The sequence below is a fragment of the Rhyacophila brunnea genome, unplaced genomic scaffold, assembly GCF_057557595.1.
Source record: "Rhyacophila brunnea isolate RB1 unplaced genomic scaffold, BYU_Rbru_1.0 scaffold_1, whole genome shotgun sequence".
In the NCBI taxonomy this organism is placed as follows: Eukaryota; Metazoa; Arthropoda; class Insecta; order Trichoptera; family Rhyacophilidae; genus Rhyacophila; species Rhyacophila brunnea.
The window spans coordinates 12,667,285-12,692,405 of NW_028232751.1; the positions used below are offsets into that span (position 1 = coordinate 12,667,285).

The window sequence follows — 25,121 nt, forward strand, 5'->3', positions numbered from 1 at the left end:
TTTTTCCCCGATTTATCAAAATAGGAAGGAAGGGAGATCAAACTTATAAACGCTCGTGTTAATTGATTAAAAAAAGCATTTTTCCCTGATATTTTAAAATTAAATAAAAAAGGATAGTGTAAATTTTATAGTTGCAAACATACATTTACATAATATATTACATTGAAAATAATTATATAGAGAATTAAAAAAATAAATATATATTATATAGATATTAATATATTATTTTTCCCTTAGAAACGGGGTGACTATGTATTATTTGAAAGAGTTCAGCAGTGACAGCGCAATAATCAATAGTTACACTATTCTTATTATAATTTTTTTATTGCCTACAATCCGGGATCAATTTTGAGTCTTGACCGTGTCCCGATGGGGTTTTTAAACATATCATAATATATTACAAGAAATCTTTGTTAGTAATTCCACAACACTTAACACATTGATCCGAACGTGGGACTTAAACTCGTACTCCACGCATGTAAGGATTGATGTTTTGTCATTATTTCACCGCCGGACAGAATTATCTTACTACCTATCTGCTTTTAGTCACCGTACATACAATATCTTATCCACCACAGTGTGCAGTAATACCTAGAGTTGGGTATTTACCGAGAAAATCTCAATCTCGAGATTCGGGATTTCCAGAAAAGAATTCTCGAGATATCGGAAAATTTAAAAAAAAACTGTAAAAATTCTAAAATAACTGTACAAACAGACAAATTCCAAAAAAATATGTTTTTTTATTTATGTAAGAAGACAAAATATAAGTAGGAAAACAAAAATAATTAAAAACACTACTTATTAAAATGGTATTTCAAAAAACACAGACTCTAGATCTCTGCGTCTGACAATTGCGTACGCTTTTGAGACACAAAATTCCCTAATATTGCAAAAATTGCGCTCATTTTGAGTCGACGTTGGCTTAATTGTGTTAAATGTCCCGATCAGTCTTTGAACATTTTGTTTTCTGTCCACTTTTTTCATATAGAAAATCGTTTTTTTAATTATTATTTGATAATAAAGAAATCCCGAATCCCGAGAAAAGATTCTCCCGGGATTTCCCGAAATGTTAAAAATTTTAATTCTCGAGATTCGGGATGGAAAATCTCGAAAATTTCTCGAGAATTCCCGTCGGGAAATTTTCGAAACCCAACTCTAGTAATACCCCGGAGATACACGATAAGTGGGTCCGAAGAAAATCGCAAGTCGAGTTCGCGGAAGTGAGGGTATAACTTTCCGTATAAATTTTGTTTAATTGGGACCAAGGACTGACAAAAACACTAGTTAAGAAGAAAAATATTTAATACAATTATTGTTCTTTGTACCTACATATTAATATATTTACAAATATTGAAATGAATTAAGTACGTAAAAAAGTTATTTTGATGACGATGGCTTTATAAAATCTAACAAATTCGTCTGACGACACAATGCCTTCTTTTGTTTTCATGCAGAATTTCTTCGTAGCAAGCTAATAATTTTGTTTTTTCCTTACTTTGTAGCTATAACGCGTAAGTCGTTGGAGTCTATATTTTCTAAATTTTTCAATCGAGCTGAGACCTTCTGTCAAGCTTGCAATAATTGCCATGTGCTTTTCTGCTGGAACTGGGTCTGAAGTGTCGGATAAATAACCGCGTAACTCCGAGTTCGCGTAAGTCGGGGTATTAAACTAAATTTGTCCACAATGCTATCAACATAATATGACTCTAGCTAGAAAATATATAAAACACAATTTAAAGTATTTAAAATATAGTCGGATTGTTGTTAAAAAAACCAATTTATTTGGTCATTTAATTCATCAATCAGAAAATTTACTTACCTAAGTATGAAAAATGTGATCGTTTCATACTTATTGACAAATTATAACCAGTAAATCTTTTTTTGAGTAAATTTTTATTCATATGATCCTATATAAAAATACTTTCAAAACCAAATATTTGATTTGATCAAATTTAATGTATTGTATTTAACTAAGTTTTCGTCTCGACCTTTTGTCTTTCGTGCAAAATTTTTCAAATACAGTTTGTATTTGTCCACCGAATTGTCCAGGACGATAAAACGAAGATCGCCTTGGTGTTGGCCGACCTCTGTTAGGGGATGGCACGATAAGAAAAAGAAGTTATAGAATAATATAACAAAAATATTGCATCACTTTATAAAATTAATGGTCTATAATAAAATTATTATTCATATTCTCCCGCGTTCAGACCGTTCAGACTAATAAAACTGGCGCGAACGAAATTATTCTATATTCTTTAATTTAGACATTGGTCTATTTCTATTTCAATACAAAAATCCTCTGCCGAGCTGTCAGATTTTTCGAAAAAGAATTAATTATGAAAAATCTCCACGTTTGGATACTTGGACGGCGTTGTGCATTTACAGACCAAGCGACGTTTTCAGTAAATTGAGATGATTGATTTTAAAGTTTTGTAATTTATAACAATCGTGTAGTATTATTATGTCATGGGCAAGTAATTACTGGAGAATTATACACATTGTCCGGGCAGAATGAGAAATATTTTTTAATGTATTATTTTGACTTGCAGTATACATAATGCTACAGTCTCGCCCCCCGAAAAATTCTATCTTTAGTTAACTGTAGATATTACTAATATACTCATAAAAAACAGAAGTGCAATTAAATTTTACTTGAGCATTTTGCTAAAATATAACATTTGGCTCCTATGTTTCATAACATACTTTTGTTTGCCCATATTATTTATTTTTTATGTGACGAAATAAGATTAGATATATTAAATAGCAATTCGAAACTATAAATTAAACCATATTCTGCCTGGGAATATTATAAATGCTGACGTTTAACTCAACTCTTCTAAATTCGCACAATAAAATTTTCTTTGCCTATTGAATTCCAGAGTTTTATTGAATTTTACTTTATTATATAATCAAATATATTGGAGAAAGCAGCACTTGAAATGGAAAATTAGACGAATCGGAGCGCTCGATAATTTTCAGAAAATATTAACACATTCATCTTATTATAATATGTATATTTTGTACAAATAGGCGGGTTAGATTTTTTCATTATATACCTACCCGGCTCAGACGGTTATATGAAATAACAGTTTTTAAGCTTGTCAGTTGAAAAACGGGGCTTACGACACGTATTAAATATTATTTTTTTCCCATTAGTCCGACAAGATTAGTATTAAATTTAAAATATGCATATTATATAAAGTAAGTGAATTCAATTACTTTTAAATTAAATTAATTTAATGAATACTTCACAAACAGGGGCGAAATATTTAATTTTTCCATGAGACGGAGCGATAATTCCGGCGATTTCATGAACCGGAGCTGCGTTTCGATTCGCTCTGGTCCATTTCGAGCGCTGACAGAAAGCCATATTCGTGTCCACGGTTTTCGGATTTAATTATTTTCTGTCATTTGTATAACCATGCTCCGTGCCCTAAATTCACTTATAAATTGTTAAAACACTATCATTGTTTTTTTATATACAGCTTCAGAAAAATACCTACTAATAGTACAAAAATTCTAGAAAAAATCTAGTCTAGTGCTATTTCTATACATGCTAATCGCATACCGAGCGTTTGTTTTCTTTTACTTTTAGCTACTGACTCAAGTATCGATGCTTATTGTAATTTATATAATGTTCATATTTTGAGATGTTCACGCTTGTCGCATGGATACACACTTTCAATGTTAGTAGCATTTGCATTATTATTTTTATTTTTGTTGCGTTGGCATGCCTGGAGGCTCGTTGGGTGGGTCGTACACATCCCTGGAGCATGTGTACCGCGGTACGACTCTGCCCCACGCCAAGATGGCCGGCACTGGGATGCTGGACTCCATTAAAAGGGCCTTCTCCATCTCCGGGATGGGCCCCAACCACACGAACATTGGTTCGGATCCCCTCATCGAACACACCGACACCGGAATCTCGGACGGCGCCATTATCATACAAAGGTACGGTAACTGACATTACATTATAGTGCGAATTCAAACACCTAAATATCATTCTGTTTTGCGTACAATAATATTAGATCAACTGATTTTGCTGTAATTGTTTGACCATGTACCACCATACGTTACTTAAAAGATAAAATATTTTTTTTATGATTTTACCGAGGCTTTGACTTAGAAGGGGATCCGCCGATCAGGTCCTCACTCCAATTCTGTTAAAGAACTTTACAATTTTACCAAGCTCTTCCGTCTTACCCACCGCCAGGGCGTCTTTCAATTCGTCGATATTCTCAAAGATATCCGCAATTCGCAGCTGAACTGTGTGTGTCGTTCATACTTAGGGCATTGTACTGCTATATGTACAATGTCCTCCCAAGCATCACATTTATCGCAGAGCTGCGAATCGCTTCTTCTCACGAGGACATCACAAAATATATTATATAATATTATATTATATCAATTATATATACCTACTTATAAATTCTCTATCAGATTGACGAAATTGTTGACGCAATGATTTCTGGTAGTTTGTTACACACCTTATAGTTAGGCTTCTTAATTAGTTCTTCCATACTTGGCGACTAATTTCGTTGGTACCTAAATTTATCTATACGACACGAAGACGCAAGAACCGATCGTATTGCTACCTATCTACATAATTATGTGATATTATTATTAATACTTAAAACTAGACTGTAAAAAAGGAATATTTTTATTTAAGAAACGCTCAGAAAAGTCATCGCTGAGATATTTTTTCATGCCCTGTCCTATCCGTAGTAGGCTCTGGTTATTACCATTAATTCTCCTTGAAAATTTTTCCATTATCGTGTCCAAGAGGACCTCATTCTACCGACGCATCAGTTGTCATTTTTCTTTCCCCACATAATAAGTTGAAATAAATCATATAATTTTTTGTATGATTTAATTTTAATTGATTGTCAAATAATCAATCACACCCATCAACAACCCAAGCTCAGATTACACTGGTAGACTCTCAAGTCGATTGTGATCCTCGACCGTCTGCGCCAATCGTCCCCATCATAAAATGTCATTTTGGATCCTTCCCTGGAGTAGTGGCTAAATACTCCATACTTTTTTGCGCATGACTCAGTCGACGATCGGTGATAGTTGGTTCGATGATATACAGAACTGTCACAGATCGTCGACTGAGTTCCGTAAAAATATGAATCGGAGGAATGATGCAAAATTACACTTCACGATCGGGAGGGCGATCGGTCTACTGAAATTTGCGATGTTATTTGAAACAATTTTAATTTCAACTTATTTGTAGTCATAGTTACGAATAATACATACTTAATATGTATAGAATTTGTATATCTTATTACTGTTATTAGGTAGTTGTCAATTTTTAAAGTTATGGCAGTAAGTTTGTAAGGGTTCCAATTTAACGGAATGCCATTTTATATATTATTTAATTTAGGCTATTTAGAGTCTACGTAGGTATTAAATTATTTTCTGCTAGTATATAAAAAAATATAGTGTCAACTCCTTGCAATAGATTCGTTATTTACTCGGTTAGAATTCATGTTAGGTACCTATATATGATTTAAATTTATTATTTATTGAGATAAGCCAACAGTTTCATTCACAGAAAATTAGTATACCTAATGAGAATAACAAATAAAATAACATGTGAGCCTCCCAATAACAGGCGGACACAAATGCCATAATAAAATAAATTTAATCAATTATTAAATTTGAATTTAGTTACATAGAATATATTGCAGAGTTGTATAAAATTATTAATAAAGAAAAACACATAAGTAATAACCATGAAAGAATGGAAAATAGAAGAAATACCGTAAAACATAAAAACTGATATATTATATGAAGAAGACAGGCAATATAAGAAAAAAATACAATTAAAAAAGCAGTCATCTAGGTACAATAAGTCGTAAATTTTGGAGCAACTTAATTTAAAAGAGGCAAGTGAACAAAACAGATCTACACGATCACTATGAAGATTCATGGTTCTACAGAGCTGATGATAATGATGGTTTAATGATATTTTAAAATCACATTGTATATACAGCGTACTAACGGTATTATTTCAATTTGACACGACAAGTGCTTCTTTGCATCAGTGTCATTTTCCTGACAACTCATTTAATAAATAATAATTCATCTAAAATCGAGTTTGAAGAATTAACTTCATTTCGTCAGTAGAAGATTTCTATACAATTGTATGTATTGCTCTTTATTCTATGTGATTAGTGATTAAGTTTCGTTATTTATACCCGAGGCGACATAGATTCGGCGAGGGTTGTCCCAACTTAAATGTTAATCCCTTCGATCCTTCGTCTAAGTAAACATTCGTAGGCAAGTTATTCTATTGCCTATATTCATGAAAGTTTACGGTACATTAAATAAAACAAAAGTTCGTTTCATTTTCTTAAATGTACCTATATTATTTTACTCCGCTTTTATACACACACACTTAAATTTTGCATATATATATGTATAAGTATATATATTCAAGATCGAGCCACGTTGTGGGTTGTACTATAGAAGAAACATGATAATATGTCTTTTATAAATACAGAAAATCAACAAATTGATATATATATATATATATTCTTTTAAACACTGCAACAGACGATGAGGCCTAATGAGAGTAATGTAGTTGTAGAAATGAAACGATCACACAAACACCCAGGCTTTCAGAAAACCACATAAATAAATTGTGACCTCACCGGGAATCGAACCTGAAGCCAGGATGAGAACTTATGCACTGGAGTACGAGTGCTACAAACACCATCGGTAGTGAAATAATCCGGAATGAATCCTTGCTTCCGCCAAATTCTCACATAAATATTCCTATGCAAAGCGACCGATTTCCAAATCGGTACCTCAAAATGGCCGTACAGTGCACATGATGTAGTCAGCGCATTTTTCCAATATTAATCAATCTTAACACAAACCTTCCCCATTTTTTTAGTATTTCATCAGAAGTAGCAACGATTGGTCTCGCGGAATGTTGCATTGATTTAATGATGCACATTTGTACAATGCAGACTGCATAAACTGTATCAGATTTTATAGTAATATTTGCACGTGTGGTCATGAATTGAGTTTCCAATAAACTTCTGTATTTTTGTACAAATTGTGGTCTGTAAATTTTACATTATACTGGAGCTGTACCAAGTAGACGCCAGATTAATTAATATATTACAGATAATTTCTTAAAAAGTAAAACTTTTAATTGAACGTAGTTATGCAGAATGTAGCCAGTCCACAATAATGTCGAGCTGAGATAATGGGACTTTAGTAACAACATGATTCGAAAGAATGTATGTAAAATGTCAAATTGTAAATAGTATTTTATTTCAAGAATATTTTTTGCGGCTTGGCTATTTTCAGTAGAATGTAGAGAAAACCTTCTCGCATCTGATCTATATCATATCTCATTTTTTTTATTTTTTGTGGACTGGCTACTTTCTGCATAACTATGTCCAATTTCAGTTTGTTAAACATGTCGGTTGATCTGTAAACCAATAACAACGTCTAATTATACATTTTATAAGAAGAACAAGCGTGTATTTAGCGTGTACCTATTTATTGTTTTATATTTATGTATGCCATGTATAACAGAGCGCCACAAACAGTGCTTAATCCTGATAAGACCGAATCAAAATTCCCACACAGTGTTAAATTTTTGATAAGAAGCAAAACAGAATGATATTTACGTATTGTGTATTTGCCATAATAAGCCATTCTCAATACACCACTTATGCAAACATCACCCCCTATTTGATGCCAACTAAACTAATTGGGTATTCATAATATACTAGAGTCTTGTTTTATACTTATTATTAGTTTTTAAATTTATAACTAAATGTTGTAATGTCGCTAATGTGCTTTTAATTTATAATGCTTTGATTGATTCTAGTGAATAGTAAAAACAAATATTTGCCGATATTATATAGTTATTACAAGCACAATAAATAATCGTATTCAGAATAATATTATAATATAAACACTATAACACTGCATTATATTATGTTAGTAACATGCACATATTATTATTTGCTAATTGTATTTTGTGTGAATTCTTTAAATTTTCTAGTAGACTAGATTTATAAAATATATAAAAAAAAGTATTATCAGAATAAATGCTAAATTTAGAATGTATCTCGGGAGTGCGGAGAATAATTTAACGAAATGCAATCAGAATACATAAATTAAATTTTTTAATTATAATTTCTTTCCTACACACAAACTGTGGACGATATCATTAAATATTTACTATAATTATTGCTTGTAATTTTTGACTTTTTACGTTTCTCGAGAATTTAACATTAATTTATTGATATCTTAGTATCTCTATATATTTTTTAATCACCTGGCCCAAATTTTATGCCGGTTGAATCCGATTAATATCAAATTAGAGATCTGTTTACGGCTTTTATACCAAATCATCGGCGAGTTTTTGAAATTCCGTTCAGGTTCAAAATCGAATAAGTTTATCTTGCCAAAAAATACTTCATTTTTCTTGACAAAAATTGTCATTCGGTTTTTATGATGTTGTCAACTTGCGTGTGTACAGTATTTTATACTATCTTTTACATAAATAGTACATATTATCGTCATCTCGATACTACAACTTAGTTGGTAACTTTATTTATGTTATTTTTGTGAATACCAGTGAATCTGGTTCATGGTATCATGGTTAATTTGTGATAACTGGAAAAATATATTTTTCATTAGAAGAGTTTCAAACTACAATTTATCGATATACTCGTAAATCGAGAAAAGAAGCTGAACTAGTAATTTATATAAAACTAACTATCTAATATTATATAACTCAGAAAATTCCATACCTATCTCGAATTTATCAACTTTTAAATTAAGTACTTATAATATATTCTGCCAAAAACCAAAAAAATCGTTCTATTCATAATTAGCAGATAACTTACGACTCATTGGTTAACGTTTAAGTATTTGAAAAACTATGTGTTTGTATTTAATCATTACTATCAACAGTTTTTACTTACTTTATTAAAATTACAAACAACCAAAAATGTTGCCATGATGATGTGGGTAGATAACTAATTGAATTTATTTATTTGCAATGCAAGCACTAAGTTTACGAATAAATAAATTTCCCAACATTCTAAAAGAAGTTATCTAGTTGTATTATTGGTATTATAATTGATAATAATGAGTCATGTGCTATCACAAATGTAGAATTTATTATAATATGTATATGGGATACTTCTACGTTTGATACAAGGCGAGTAAATACGTACATAATCAGTTGAATTAAAAATTTAAGTTGAATGTTAAAAGCGAGTAATATATTTTTTTATTATTTTGTACGTGTCGAGTTTACTTGCAGTGGATTTAAAAAATATATATTCAGCAAAAATAATAGGGAAATAAAACGCGATTTTATTTGTAACATGAGTCATTGACGTGTAATCGATTTATAAAAATTCTGTCTGTGTTAAATTGTATTTGTTTTCTGTCGTTAACAGCTGTGTTAACGAAAATAATAGTGAATCGGCGAATAATGCCATACGACTGATTGCATTTCGTAATATTATGTTATTCTGAAACTACCGAATTTTTGCGTTTTAGTTAAACTTGTTTGGCAAATAAGTCGTTCGCTTTTTTGATACTAACGTGATATTTTAATTAAGCGATGAGCAACATGTAAGAGTAGTATAATAATATGCTTGTTTTATTCACCGCTAAACGGCGCTAGTGGTTTCAATACCATTTTTTTTTAAAGAATTATGTATGGTTGGATAATATCAACTAAACGAATCATTGTAATAGAATTCATTAATACTTTTTGCGTTTTAAGGTAAACGTAGATAAACAAACAATTAATTGTAATTGAACTAAATTATAGTTGTACATATATAAATTAATTCTGTTGTGCGAAATAAAAATTCACTTTAGAAACAAAAATAGTCATATTAGTATCACAAAGTGAACGATTTTGTATAAAAAAATTACGGTGTCAAAATAATATCGTTTTATTTTTTGAATTTATTATTGTCCCTTGTAATTTTACGTAGTGTGCAATACGGACGTGTCAGCGTTTCGTTTTATTGTTAATTACAACAATTACTCATTTTTGGATAAATTATATAAATTAATCATAATAATAATGTTATCGCCTATGATGATCTAAATATTGTAACAATATAAAATGTTGATGTAGATACATGCTAGTGAGTACGGTAGCTTATCACGTAGGACTGGGTGTCTTGTTGCAGACAGAGTGATTCATCAATACAAGGGGTAGCTAACACAAACAGGGCCACAAAAATGCCAACCACAGTCGCTGAAGAAGCCGCCCTCCTTGGGTAAGTCAATATCATGAACAAAATTAATGCTATTGTAATATATTTTTTGAAAAATCTGTATATTTTTTTGTTATTATTTAATAAATTGACCTTTTCAGTTGTGTTTATGTGTTGTTGTGTTTATTTATGTTGTGTGGATATTTATATTATTTGATTGAATGATTCGGTAAAAATCTATGTAGAGAAAAAATCGATAATACTATTTACTTACTGCATTTTATAATATTGTCATTAAAGTACTCATGTCTGATTTATATATCAGTTGAATTTAATGTATGTGTTATGTATTAATTCGTATATAAAGGTATGCTCTGTTCGTAATGCAGCGCTCCCACGTTTCGATTGTTGTTGTTCAACTTTCTGTTGAATATTGAAAAACGAAATGATAGGAATGTTCCTTCGTAATTAAGATGGCGTAGAGCTATTTTTTTTGTTCGTTAACATCACTTCGTCTGACGAATTTAAAACTGGATGAATAAATTATCGACTTGAATGTTGAATCGTCCTCGGCGACGGCTGGCAGCAGCAACGCGACGAAATGGGCCATAAAAGTAGAAAGAAGCTAACCTTCATTCAATTCAACATATAAGTTGATCAACTTTGTTGGAATGTTGTTCTATCGCATCAATTTAATTTCAACTGTTATTCAACAAACAGTAAGCGACAACAATTATTGATCACTAACTATTATTTAATTACTACTTAGGTTAAAATGTTCATTATTCAACAACCAATATGCTATATCTGGATCTGCAAAGGGTGCAAAGTAGGTACTTACTATAATTTTGCAATAGAAGAACATTTGGCAAACTAAGAAAAAAAGAGGTAAAAAAGCCTCTGCAATTTTGGTCGGAAGAGGTACCTAAATAGGTACCTAAAATTCGGAATTTCTCAAATTCTCCGTTTTTTTTTTTTTTTGTGAAAACTGTAATTTTCAATAGATGCCAAGGCGTACTATAATTTTTCGTATCCGGAAACTTGTACGTATGCATTTCGCCGTATCACACTTCACCGTGAAATGTTGAATCGGAAATATATGGCCATATATTAATAACCATCCAACCTCTTTGGGTTGTATAGTACTAACATAAAATTCATGTCTAAATAAAACATGGTTTTTGTCGTTTTACACTTTACAAGAAACCAGCAGCAAACAAATTTAAAAAATAGCCGATATACTGGATTATTTGTTAGGTTAGGCTAGGTTTTCATTCTTGAATTAATTCATGAATTTTGCCAAAATCAGCTATGAAAATTGAATATTGAATCTAATAAAATTGGAGACCGTATAGTATACGGTCATCTCTTTCCAATAAGAAAGCTCACGGCGAACTGTGCCACGGTGAAATGTTTTACGTAAAATTTACATGTAACCATAATTTTTGCGGAAATACTATAATTTTTTGGACTGCGTACTATAATTCGGTGACAAAAATATGGCAACACAAATTCTCAAGCCGAAGTGGTATGGTTATAAGAAGGTACACCAATCAAATTAAAACATATTATAAGTACTACAATATAAGCCGAAGGGTAAGAGTTGCGTCAATGCACTACGTTAAACGCCATAAACGGCGTAAACAGACCGAGACTTATTTTCGTGCTATATATTATAATATTATCTACGTCGTATTGTACATACTTTACAAATTAATCAGTGAAAGCATTTTTTTTATCAGCACTGATTATTTGACTAGATTTAGATTGGTACACACTATGGAAGTTGCCTGTTTTTTGTTATTGTTTATACAGAAAAAATGTGTTATCTAGTCATACTGAACATTTCATGTATTTCTGATATGGGAACACTTATATTATTATTTTTTTGGAAATGATATATATATATTTATTATACACTTACTTAGGTATGGATGAAAATGGAGGCGTGTGTTAAAAATAACAACTCATTCGCTGTATTATTTATAAAAAGTGTTAATTTTGTTATTTTTAGAACACCATGGATACGTAATATTATAGTAATATAACAAACGCTGGAATTTAGATTAATATGAATATAACACGACAATCGCTAACCGCAGTAGTTTTGTATATACTTACCTATTGATAATTTCATATAATTCAGTTTTTCCCAAACATTTTTCCCAGAGAACGTACTTTTCCATGCTTTGATAGAATAACTTAAAAAAATATTTTTTTTTTAAATTAATTCGGAATTGAATAAAAATGTAAACAACCGTATAATATGGATATATTGAGTCTGTTATTATGCAATGATAATAAAAACATTAAATTAAATATGAAATCTTATTTGTATCTACGTGCCGGCAGCACAAATATATCATTATTATTACTATATATATTTATATAGTACATAGGCACTATTCTTATGATTCGTGTTGTGAAAGTAGTAAAATTGTTCACTGAACTGACATTATTAACTGAAGTGAAAAACTAAACTGTATTTTTAAACAAGGTTTTTTATCGTTTCTTTGTTTAATTTATGATTGCTACAGTGGTAAAAATACTGGCGAATGCATTCAGTTTAACACAAATAATCGCTAATAGTTTAGGTAGATAATATGTATTTTGGTACTGTTCGGTTATCAGGAATACAGCGGAAAATACATTTTGAAAATAGCCGATAAACTGGACCGTTCGGTTCTATTGAAAAAAAATCAAACGGACCGGTTGAGGCATTTTGATTGTTTGGTTATATAGAATTGTGTCTAGTTTTATTTGATACAAATATTTAAGATGTTACAGGGAAATTCGATGAAAGTAATGGACCGAGTTTAAATGTAAGTTAGACAATGTATGTGACTACGTCGCAAGGACACCAGAGTCGCGCGGGGCACACCGTTTGGGAAACGTTGCTACATATAACATAGTTAGATGTGTGAGTGTACATGCGATTCCATTTTACGATAATTTCGATGGAGTTATATTAATGTTATAATTAACAAATTATATTGTGATAATATCATGTTGCGACCATTTTCTCAAAACAGCGACATCTAAAATCCATTAATTTAATACGAATCATAAATTTTTATAGGAAATAGAAATCGTAAAATTTATCGCGGGGTTTCTCGATAATAGCATTAAACTTTTTAGCATTAGAATATGCAATATTTTATTCACACGCGAGTTCATTTTGTAATAGGTACTTACCCAAATTTTTAATGAACGCTTCTCGTGCATTTCCACCCTAGTGAGCCTAATGCGATTTGATTTTTTTCCTGCCATTTAAAAAATATTTAAAAAGAAAATTGCATAGATCGGGTTGTTTTACTTCCCGACGTTCATGGTGTCCGACTTATAAATGGTATTGTTAACCTTTATTTTTTCTGTTCCGTGATGTGCAATCAAATTGTGTAACTATACTAATTTTACTATAGTCCCCATAGCGTAGATAGACACTTTGTGAACACTACTATTGTCGTCCTCTCTTTCTCTCTACGAATTGTTACATAATATAAGATTTTATGAACAAATGAAAGGTTCTACATTATTTTTAAAAGCACATATAGTAATGTATTATTTCTGTGGTTGCACGATAAAAGTTGTTAAGTCGCGTTTTTACGAAATTAAGATTTTAATGCCAATGTGTGCGAAGAATTGTGCTCTTTTGTGTATCATAGATTGTATCACACGTAAATAAACTAAATAGATATTTTAATTTGTAGAAATAGGTAGCTTAAAATGAGAAAATCATTTTTAATTCTAAGTAAAATTACTTATTCAAAACATTGAATTTAACGCAATATCAAAAACTTAATTATACATAGATAATATAAAAAAAATATAAAAAAAACTGTGTGTGTACTTATGTACGCGCGTTAGAAGTTATACTTATTTAGCGTCACAAAACAAAAAAAAAATAATAACAAAACAAAAAACTCATCTTTGCCATACACCGGTTATAATCGATTCAGAAGTGCCCATGATGAATTAATAAAAAATCAAATTTTATTGGCGTGTTATTTTTATTATGATTATATTCATTTCGGTCTCAAGGGTATTTTATCGATATAGGTACCATCAGCAATAATATTATGTATGCAAATAAATAATATTATTGCAAAATGTACCTACTTTGGAAAAAAAATCTCAAAACCTCTGTTTGAAAAATTTATCAAACCGCTATTTCGACCATTTTTGCTTAAACAGATGACTGTACAACTATTTTCGTTAACAATAATAATTTATTACAAATCAAAAGTAAAACATAGCCTATTTAATGGTTTAACTGAAACGTGATATTGGCTTTTGTGATGAAATATAATAATTATTATTGTCTTCAATTATTTATTATTAACCGCTAATAAATAAATTGACATGGGATATGCGACAAATATTATCCTAAACTGTAAAAATATGTATTTTTGTGTATGAAGTGTCTAAATATTGTAAATTTACAACATACTATTGTTTGAATTATTTACCAACTCAACATTCACAAAATCAATTTATTTATTGATATATAATTTTACTCATAAATATAGTGAATAATCATAATAATAAATTGTGTTGCATCGGCGCGCGCAACTTCCGTCACACGCAAAATGCTATATTTATATATTTTATTTATTAAAACTATATTTTTTCAGAAAATACTAAATATCTGTAAAATGAATAAATATGGCAAAACTGGTGCAGCCCAAGAGAATTCTTCTATATTCAGTGTGACCAGCGTAATCGAAAAGGGTTTTGGATGTAGACGCAGAACATTGTGACGTGACTTGACATCACAGCACGGGAAAGGTTAAAACGGTAGACACGAAAATGGCTTGTCATTATTTAATATTGTACGGCTCGGATGGCGATAAAATTTTAATAAACACAGGATAAACCGCCAGAAATTATTGCGTATAATTTATTCAATAGATGCTTTTTTATGATAGCTATTGAAATTTATACGTAAATGGTTTCAAAACTCGTCGGTTTTCTGAGATTTCTCCCTGTGTTATACTAATCCGCCCCTTACAACTTTTTTTTATACAAATATCTTTTTTAAAGTCGTGAAAACGTGCTTAATATTTATATGTTTGGTATGCTGTATTGTATAGATAACAAAATCAAACAATTTTCCAACGTCAACTCAATTCTGATAAAAATTTGACTTAACGTTATTCATTTTATGAGGGCCGTATTGTAAAGATATCGCATTACTGTTCACAGTTTTGTCATATTGTCCACACACATATTTTGTGTTGTTGTGAATTCCATTTTAGTTAAATCACATCGTTATTATTTTACTGGAAAACAATATTATGTTAATTTATCTCAGTATTACATTTATGCTTTATGATACCAGGCAACAGTTGAAATTTAAAATCTAAATAATTCGTTGCATTATGCAATGAAAAACCATTAAAAAGCTTATTTTATTTACTATTGTTTTAAGCGTGCCTCGTAGGTATGGCTCGTTTACGCTGTAGAACAGTGATTCTCAACCTGATTAGCGACACCGCATAGTATTCAAATAAAAAACTTTCTCACAACCTATATTATTAATAATACGAGAAGTCTGTTCATCGAATTTATTATAAAAGTTTTATATATTAAATTGACAGTTTATCTTTTAGACGTTAGTATGTTAGTAATAGTAACATTAAATTCCTCCTAAATTGGTGTTATATAATATGCACCGGTTTTGATTATTTGAGTTCTTTATGTTTTATTTATATAATATATTTATTGACACTTATTTTATATACTATAATAATTAATGCTAGGTATATTTGATTTAATTATTTCTGAGCGGATATTGTTTAGAGAATATAATATTTAATTAATGTAGGTATGTACTTCTTCCTTAAATAATTTGTATTTTTTAATACAACTTATGAATGATATATTTAGATTAATGAATAATACACAAGATTTAAGAATGTAGATTTTATTATCGTACGTATAAATATAACTACTTAATTATAAATCAAAGTTTGATTCAATGAAATTTTGATTTAATATTACAGAAGATGGTAGCCAATATAAATGGAATTTAACACTTCGACCGCATAGTTGTTTTTATGGAATTTCGGCATGATACTGGTTTCTAATTCATTAAGCATATTGCCTGGAATAAATGGATGCACGTTAAAATCGTGTTCAATAAAAATATTTTTTCAATATAATATTATGTTTGTGAGACATTTAAATATTTTTATCTTTTAATTTCAGTATAGGTATAATATGGCAGCAAGAATTGTCTATTGCAACGGACGAAACCGCTTGTTATTTTAAATACGTGGAATAAGTATTATTTAATATTTTAATTTAAGAAGAAAACTTATTTCAAACAAAACAAAAGTCATACAGTCAGTGTATTTCGAGTCAAAAGTCCATAAAACAAGCGCGCTCAGAATAAATTAGATTTCGTATCCCTGATCTATTTTATTCCCTAGTTTTGTTTGTATTCTGCTAAGAGTAGTATCTATGGTGCCTACGTAGCGTCCCAGAATTTCTCTTCGCTGGGAGAATATAATAATTGAAAATTTACGCCGGGATTATGAGAAAAAAATAATTATTCGCAGGGCGGTTCGCGGAATTCTACTGTTTGGTATGAAAAGCGTTTTAATTACATCTCAGCTTTTTCCGACCAATCCCCGAGAGGAATGGGGTGGGAATAATAATTATGCATAGATACTTAATACCTATGAATATTCTGCCACAAGGCACGTCAAGGGGAAATAAGTACATAACGATTATAATAATAACCGAATAATTAATATATTCCTGGCTTCTGAAAATTTCTCTTTATTAGAAAATCGAAAATTTGTATTTTTTCAGATGGCCTGTCTTTGCCTTAAATTGTCTTAAAGGTCGAATTTACAATTCTTTAGAGTTAATTTAATATTAATTGTTTGAAGCAATTCTAAAACAAGGCAAGAATAATATTCTCGGCTTGATAATAATGTAATTAATTATAACACAGAGTTAAAATTTAAAATTTGTTCCCAATAATTTTTTTGTTAAAAATGTATGTAAATTGAACCCTTGGAATAATTTAACTACGTTCTTAAGTTTTTATCATTATTCATAATATTTATATTATAATGTAAATCAATAACTTCAGCTTAGTACAGAAACTTGGTATGGAAATGTGCATGATGACCATAACGCGTATGGAGTAGAGTAAACAATGAAACAATTTAATATGGAAATAAACAAGGTTATACAATATAACATGTTTTCTAAATCCCTTAATTGGAAATTGGTATGGTACATCTTCTTCGTCGGGATCTCATCGCCCGGATGATTTAATGAGTTTGGTTTCATCCCTCTCGGTATTCAGTGGCATGCAGTATGTTAGTGGAAACCCGTAGCACTGTTTTTCTGGAGGGAGCATTGTTCTTCCATGCTGGCTATATGAGAGAAAAATGTACAGTCCGGTGACAATCTGTTTCGAATCTGGACTTCGCTGATTATGGAATACATGATAGGCCGCAATATTAAAATAAATGCCTATAGCTGTACAATTCTAGTGATCCAGTGATACCCAAGACGTACAAAATATCTGAGAGATGACCATGGGAATGACAAATTTTGAGCTTGAACAGGCCTTCATACAGCAGTGGATTGATCCAGACTGATGATTGTGATGAATCATTAACTAGGGTCGTAACCATCCCTCCTCTACTCTTCGTAATGTATATTCTATAATATTCTATATATTCTATAATTCTTCGTAATATAATGATATTCGTCAGATGTATTTGACAATGTTGAGATTCTATGAGGGATGTACCTAATAGTATTTTTAGATACGTGGGTGCCCGATACGTTAACAAGTTTATATGCACCATTGCCTTTGCGATATTGCATATGATACGATACAGTAATGGTTATTTTCACTCGAGAATATGAAAAATTCGCATTATTATTAGGTTTTGGTACTTTTTGATGAAGCGACCGCCACATGCTTCGTGGAAATTCGACCACTGGGACGGTGCATCTTGTATAACCGTCGCTGCTGAGGCTAAGTCTTAAAATGTCGTCCGTTGTGTTTCTGAAACCTATTTAAAATGGCTACCATTATCTGGTTATGTTCTTTCTGTTGAAAATTCGCCGCGTAATATTATCGATCAGCCAATTATTATGCCGGCCTTAAATTTTGCTTCTTGCTTTTCGCAATACTTTCGCGTGATCGCTAACGATTGGATATCGTTAAATTTTATTAGAGCAATATACTACCTATAATATTGTGGAACCATGAATTATTATCGGCATATATAATTTCATATTGTTGCCTTAATTTTCCAACAACCCTCATCGTCAGTCAGAAGGCCAATATCAATAAATGCTCAATCTTATATATTATTATGTATATACATAAAGGTATCCAAAAGTTCAATTTCTACTCTAAAAACGAAAATAAAACAAGCGATAAAATTAAAATATTTATTTTTAATTTTCTTCTTCTTTCGATAGCGCTATAGCTCAATTCGATCCTTGGCCTCCTCCATCGCCTTCGACCAACCGGTGTGATCATCTGGGGCACTTCTCCAGAATCCTGAGGGTTGGTCCCACCGTATATTAACTTTACTCTTTACGTGGCTAGGACACGTGCTCCGGATGCCAACAAAGGGTGCGACACTTCCTATCCTTGTGGCACAGCCTCAAGGGTTCCGTCGCCGTGGCTGGCCCTCCCTCACCCTTCAGCGTTGCTACAAAAGCGACTTACGTGCTGCAGGTCTGACATGGCGGGAGACGCAAGAGTTGTCGATGGACCGAGGGAAGTGGCGCAAACTTGTGCTTGCCCTATGCCCCAATGAGTGGAACAAGAAGAAGAATATTAGCCTAACTTTTTTTTGACCATGTCCGATCCTAATAGGATCATATGGGCCTCCACAGAGTGGAGGTTTGTATTGACAGATTTTTTTAACGGGAAATGGATGTCAGCCACTTGCTCAACGTATTAGGTCCATACTCTGACTCATATACAAATTGAAAAACAGTATGTGTACTTGCCAGACCCAGGATTCGAACCTGGGATCCACGACGCAATAGGCCAACGCTTAAGTCGCGCGGCCTAGCCTATATTATATATTCGACTGTGTTTAGGAAAAAGGGCGTAACCCTCGATTTTTCGAAAAGTGCTTTTATTAGATATTAACAATGTGTACAACTAAATACACGTTCTATAAAAAGGAAGTAAGCCGCAAATGCCGAATTATTATCTAAATTCAGGTTTTAATTGAGATTAATTAATTTTTAATTTATGGAAAAACTCATTTATCCGCAAATTTAATGATTTTTCTGTAATAACTTCTTTAATTATTATTAGATCGAAAATATATTACACCAAATCATCAATCATCGTGCACCCAATGTCTGTGGCTATTTTTTAAAAAATATTAAACTAAAAACTCTCAAAAAACGTTTTTTGCCTCTCCTGTAAAATTTGTTCAGTGAGGGTTACGTCCTTTTTCCTAAACACTGTCGAATTATATATATATATATATTTGGGCTATATATATATATACGATTACCATTGTAAACCTGTATCAACCCGCTACCGAATGCAGACCTCTTCAAGCTGATTTATTTTTTCTTAGCCCTGTGAATTGAGTTGTCACGTGCCCTATATATGCAGAACGTAACTATTTCATCTTTCTGGAGGCCACCGCTTATACTTTTTTGGTACCAATAGAAATTTTATCCAGTGAATGTCTTGGAGTTATGTATGGGCACATATTATATGTACATATATTTTAATCTATATATTAACTGTGTTCAAGCTATCATCGCCCTTTGTGCTCATGTTCTGTTTAGCCATATGCTTTAGTACTTACATAGTAGTGGCAATATTTTATACAATTTAGGAACGATTCGGGTCTCAAAACATTAGTCCTCACACCACATTATTCCAAAAATCTATTTTTTTTATCAATACTGCTCAATAGATCTGAAACCTTCGCCAATAGCTTAATCGGCTTTCAAGCAGAAATGTTAATTTTTTCTCTGTAAAAGGATAAATTTATTTTTATTTAGACATTCAATATAAGAAAAACTATTTATCACTTTGAGGAATATTTTCAGTTAACTTCAACATCGCGCAATGGCATACAAATCAATTTAATTAATCACACCCAAAAATATATCTGTTAGATACTTACTCGGACAATCTCACTATGCTATTCTATGATAAGAGTGAATGACATCAAGTCTCAAATGTTCAACTTGCAAAGGGGTGTTTGACAAGGGTGCTTATTCGTACCTATACTTTTTAACATGTACCATGTACACCATATAATTCACAACTCACTTGAGAACTGAGAGGAAAGTGTCGTTACAGATTGAATAAAAAAACTATTTGACCTTAGATAATATTATGTAATCATTGTAATCGATAAAAAATATGGAGATTATAAATTATACGAAGTTCGAGTATACGGCGGATTGCAGGGAATGTTAAATACATAACTAGGCCATTTAATAGAAGTCGGCGACACGCGAAAACTCATACAATCACTTATTCGTCAGTATATGTAATAAAGCAATGCCTTACTAGAATATCATAACCATAACACGATAAGTAGGCTTCTGCAAACGTACGAAGTTATCTACTCAAACCAATGTTACTACATAAAACCCAGAACTGGCACTTCGTTAGAACCGTATAAACCTAACTACTCCCAGTGGTTGCCCAGTTAACGGGTTATAAAGTTGAAAAATATTCCTTAGATACCCTTACTTTTGTGAAATTTACATATTATAGTTAGTAGGTATATTGCTTAAGATTTTGACACATTTTTTTAAACCTTTTTTTGTATTTTTGGGTGTAACTGTGTGCTGTTCATTTTCTTTTCTCAACGTTTCAAGCTCGACGCGGAGCTGATTTTAAATAAATAATACAGTAAAATGTACTGATTGGGTGTATGTAATCAAACGTTGCTCGAAGAAAAATATGTGTAATTATATCGGTCAACAACTACTGTAATGTCACTATATTCACGACATAGCGAATTCCTCTAACAGCTGATTCCATCTGACTATCAGAGGGGGGAACTATCTAACTGTTACCCTAAATGTACAGTAGTCAGTATTTTTTACCTGTCTTTGCGTCTGCTCCCTATTTTAATGATGAACATTACACTATTTGCTAGTTTATTGTCGTTTATATTGCGCACATGACCTATTCATCGCAGTCTCCTAATCTTAAATGTATAGACTACATGGCCCGCATACCCTGAAGCGGCCCCCTAGGCTAGGATCTTTGGCGTACCCCCCTACCTATTGCTAATGATAAAGGCAGTGTGACGCACTACAGTAGCGTTTTACAAATGGTGTACGCGGTAAAATTAATGTGTATTATTAGTGTTTTTTTGTATAATATTTTAATACATCCATTTGAATTATGGAGTTGTCAGTACAACCATCTAATTTTAAATACTAACATTTCTAAAGGAAAATAACGCCGCAGGCGACTTTTTTATACTATTTGAACAATTTTGTGATTTGTTTTTATCTCACTTATCTGGTCGACTCGTCACGCCGAGTCCTCAGGCTAGAGCCCTGTCAGCGCCCCCCCCCCTGTGGGGCCAATAGACTGCTCTGCAGAATGTTTTGTATGTATATTTTTCTCAAAATGTTGTCATCTCTGATTGGTCCATAGATACGGTGGAGATTTTTTCTTACAGGGGTGTTGTCAATGCGTAGGTGAGCACAGATTATATACGTGTCACCCACGATGGTCGAGCGGTAACGTGTCGGCTTACCATGCCGAACCCCGCGTCTTTTAAAATTCACATGTTATTTTTGGAACGTATTTGTAAGCGGTGTAGGGATATAATAGGTTGAGCAAGTGGCTAACATCCGTTTCCCGTAAAAACAAATTCTGTTCATACAACCTACACACTGTGAAGGCCCATATTATCATCCTTTTAGGATTGGACTGTTGATGTAATATGTCTAATGCCGGGTCCACACTGGCAACATGTTGCCGGCAACTTCGTTACATTTTACGATAATTATCATAATTGCTTAAGAAATTTTACGATAATTATACTTATCGTAAAATTTAACGAGGTTGCCGGCGACATGTTGCCAGTGTGGACCCGGCATAATGTGTGTCTGTTGAGTGAGTCTTACAAATGTATTAGTAAAAAGTATTGTTTTAATTAGGTTTCAATATTCGTAAATATTATGCTACAATATTACTGAATCAATACATAAAATGTTATGTTTTTACAAGTAGATATATTGCGAAATATAAAATATCATATCGGCATTTTTGCACGTGGTAATATCGTAATAAAAATGACTGCGTTCTGTGAATAGGGGTGTTATAAGTGGTGCCGTGATGGAGTATCACGAAGTACTTACGCTTCGTCGCCTCGCTCATTATCGAGTGTGTTAGTGTTATTTTTCGCCAAGAGTGCGTCCAAAGGCAGGGTGTTTTTTCGGCGCGGTAGGGTTGACGTTACGTAAGGTAGATCAATACTCGGAGCCGGCAACGCGACCGCTATCCGCGCGGCCCTACCAAACGCCTGATCCCGTCGACAAAATGGCCCCAATATGCTATTCTTCTTTTAATCAGCCGGCGTTTAAATTTCACTACCTCCGCCGCGGACGTTGACGAGTCAGTTTATACCGGCGCCCCCATCGAGGGCAAGGCCGTGCAACACAATGGGTGGAATTGATAAAAAGTCTACGATTTTTATTTTCCAGTCTTTTTTAAACACTAATCAGTAATCACTATCGGAAATTGGTGACTTCGATTAAATTGAGTGCTGGAAGCGCTGATAGATTATAAATTAGCGATCATTTGTATTGTTTATTTATATTTTCATTAAAACTATTTAATTATATACTGTTTTTCTAGCAAGGCTGACTATAGACAGGCTGGGGCACTGAGTTCGATGGTAGTGGTAATTATTGATAATTGTAAATGAAAATTTTCGATTGTACATTTCGTCCAAATCAATTAACTTGTTTCAATATGAAAGGGAATGGGACAACTGGACTCCGGACAAGTGGACGCCGCACTATCGTAGACACGTATACAGAACGTAGACGAGGTATTTTAATCAGTTTCTATCTACTACTTAGTAGTTTTAATTCAACATAATGTATTCTTTATTGCGGATTGAGAATTACCATGCCTAAGGCTTTATATAAAATAAAAAAACTCTTTTTTCGTTGGACCTTAAACATAGGCACGATTAAATCATTATTTACGTCTGCATATTTACATTCTCACCAACTATTAAATCATAATATAATCATTTAAATATAAATAATAATATTAAATATTTTTTTAAAGTACCTATAAGTACCTAACGTCTATTTATTTTCGAATTCCGTGGCGTCCAGTTGTCCGGTGCCAAATCGCCCTAGACCCATATAAAACAATCACCCTTCTCTACAAACAGTAATAAAGTAGAATAGTTACTAACAGCAGATGACATAGAAACCCATTTGCTTAAAAATATTAAAGAAATCTTCTGTAATGGGAAATTACACGCAGGTAGTATAATAATAATTAAACTAAGTAACTCTTTTCACCTTTACTTTCGTCTATTTCCATTTTTGCGAGGGGGCAGCATGCACAGTTTGTGGCAGTGGAAAAACCTATCCTTACTTTACTCTTTACTCCATCCATCTGGAGCGAGGCTTTCTCGTCATATGCGACCTTCGTTTTCCCAGCTTGAAAATACCGATAAACCGGGTAGTCTGACTCGAATGTGGGTGCATTAATGATGGACTATTTTGTTCATTTGGCCCATGGTATGGTTAATGGTTTCTAATATCGATGTTCCGATAAATAAATGTTAATATATCTGCATCTGTCGATTACTTGCGGTGTCGTAGTCATGACCTAATAACAAGGGGTGTAAAACTAATCAATGCGCTCCTTAGAGACGTATACATTTACAATAATGGGCTGTATACTTGTTTGTTTTTTTTTTAAATTTAATATATTGTTTAATTTAACAAATACCAGTCTTTGATTTATCTATAGTTATACTATGATGTTTTATAATTAGTTAGACTGCATTGTAGTTTAATTTAATAAAACGCATTTTTTTGTAGTACTTATTCCACTTTTAATCAATAAATTAGGACCGGTTTCGGTTCAGTTGAAAATGTCCCTCTGAGGCGGACGAAACCGGTCCTAATTTATTGATTACAAGTGGAATAAGCACTACAAAAAATTGCGTTTTATGGGCGTTCCCCCATGAATTGACAGTTAATAAAATAAAAGAAAATAGACTGCCTTGAATTAGTAATTTTGTAATGACTAAAAATACATATTTGTCTTTACCATTGCTGTCTCGATTGTACAACTATAACATATTATATGAGGGCTTTGAGAGAATTTCAGTTAATGAATAAAATTGGGATGTAAATCTTTGATATTTTTACTCTGATCTAAAATATTTAAGAAAGTCTGGTCTAAATAGAGAGGGTCTTTTTCAATGTCTTTGTGTTATCACGCATTTTACTTCATCATGAATAAAATTCATCTAAAATTAATGACATTATAAATATATGACATAAAAAACGTTGAATATTTCTGTAGTGTAAAATTACATAATATATTTACTTGTTTGTTACTGAAAATTGCGATAGTAGAAAAGCTATACCACCTTCTACGTTTCAGTAAATAATGGAAATATAATTCAGCAAGTAACAATTATTACCATTGTCGTTTGTCAACAATGAACGGGCCACGGCAGCGTTGGCGTCTGATTAAAACAATAGGGTGCCGACTGTCAACTGTCAACTGTCGACACGCCGTCAGATTAAAACAGTATCCTTCCGCCTGGAGTGTCACAATAAATTTCCAACGACTCAATTGAACTCCACGATTAAAGTAGGCATGTCGCCTGCAAACGTGGATTACGTATTAAATTGTAGTAA

General features: G+C 32.1%; 1 protein-coding gene across 8 annotated transcripts in view; it reads left to right on the forward strand.

The window, feature by feature from the left end:
* MESK2 (misexpression suppressor of KSR 2) overlaps positions 1-25,121 on the forward strand; it is a 345,381-nt gene that overhangs the window by 67,044 nt on the left and 253,216 nt on the right. For 2 of the 8 annotated variants that reach the window (XR_015069737.1, XM_085941392.1), the window contains exons 2-3: positions 3,728-3,951; positions 10,197-10,286. The exons of 4 other annotated variants lie outside the window; for them this stretch is intronic. Coding sequence is in view for 2 of the 4 variants with exons in the window: in XM_085941392.1 (XP_085797518.1) it covers positions 3,731-3,951; positions 10,197-10,286 (311 nt within the window). In the remaining 2 variants the exon portion in view is untranslated. The remainder of the gene's footprint in view (positions 1-3,727; positions 3,952-10,196; positions 10,287-25,121) is intronic. 2 more of the 8 variants (XR_015069744.1, XM_085941405.1) reach the window with 2 other exon arrangements.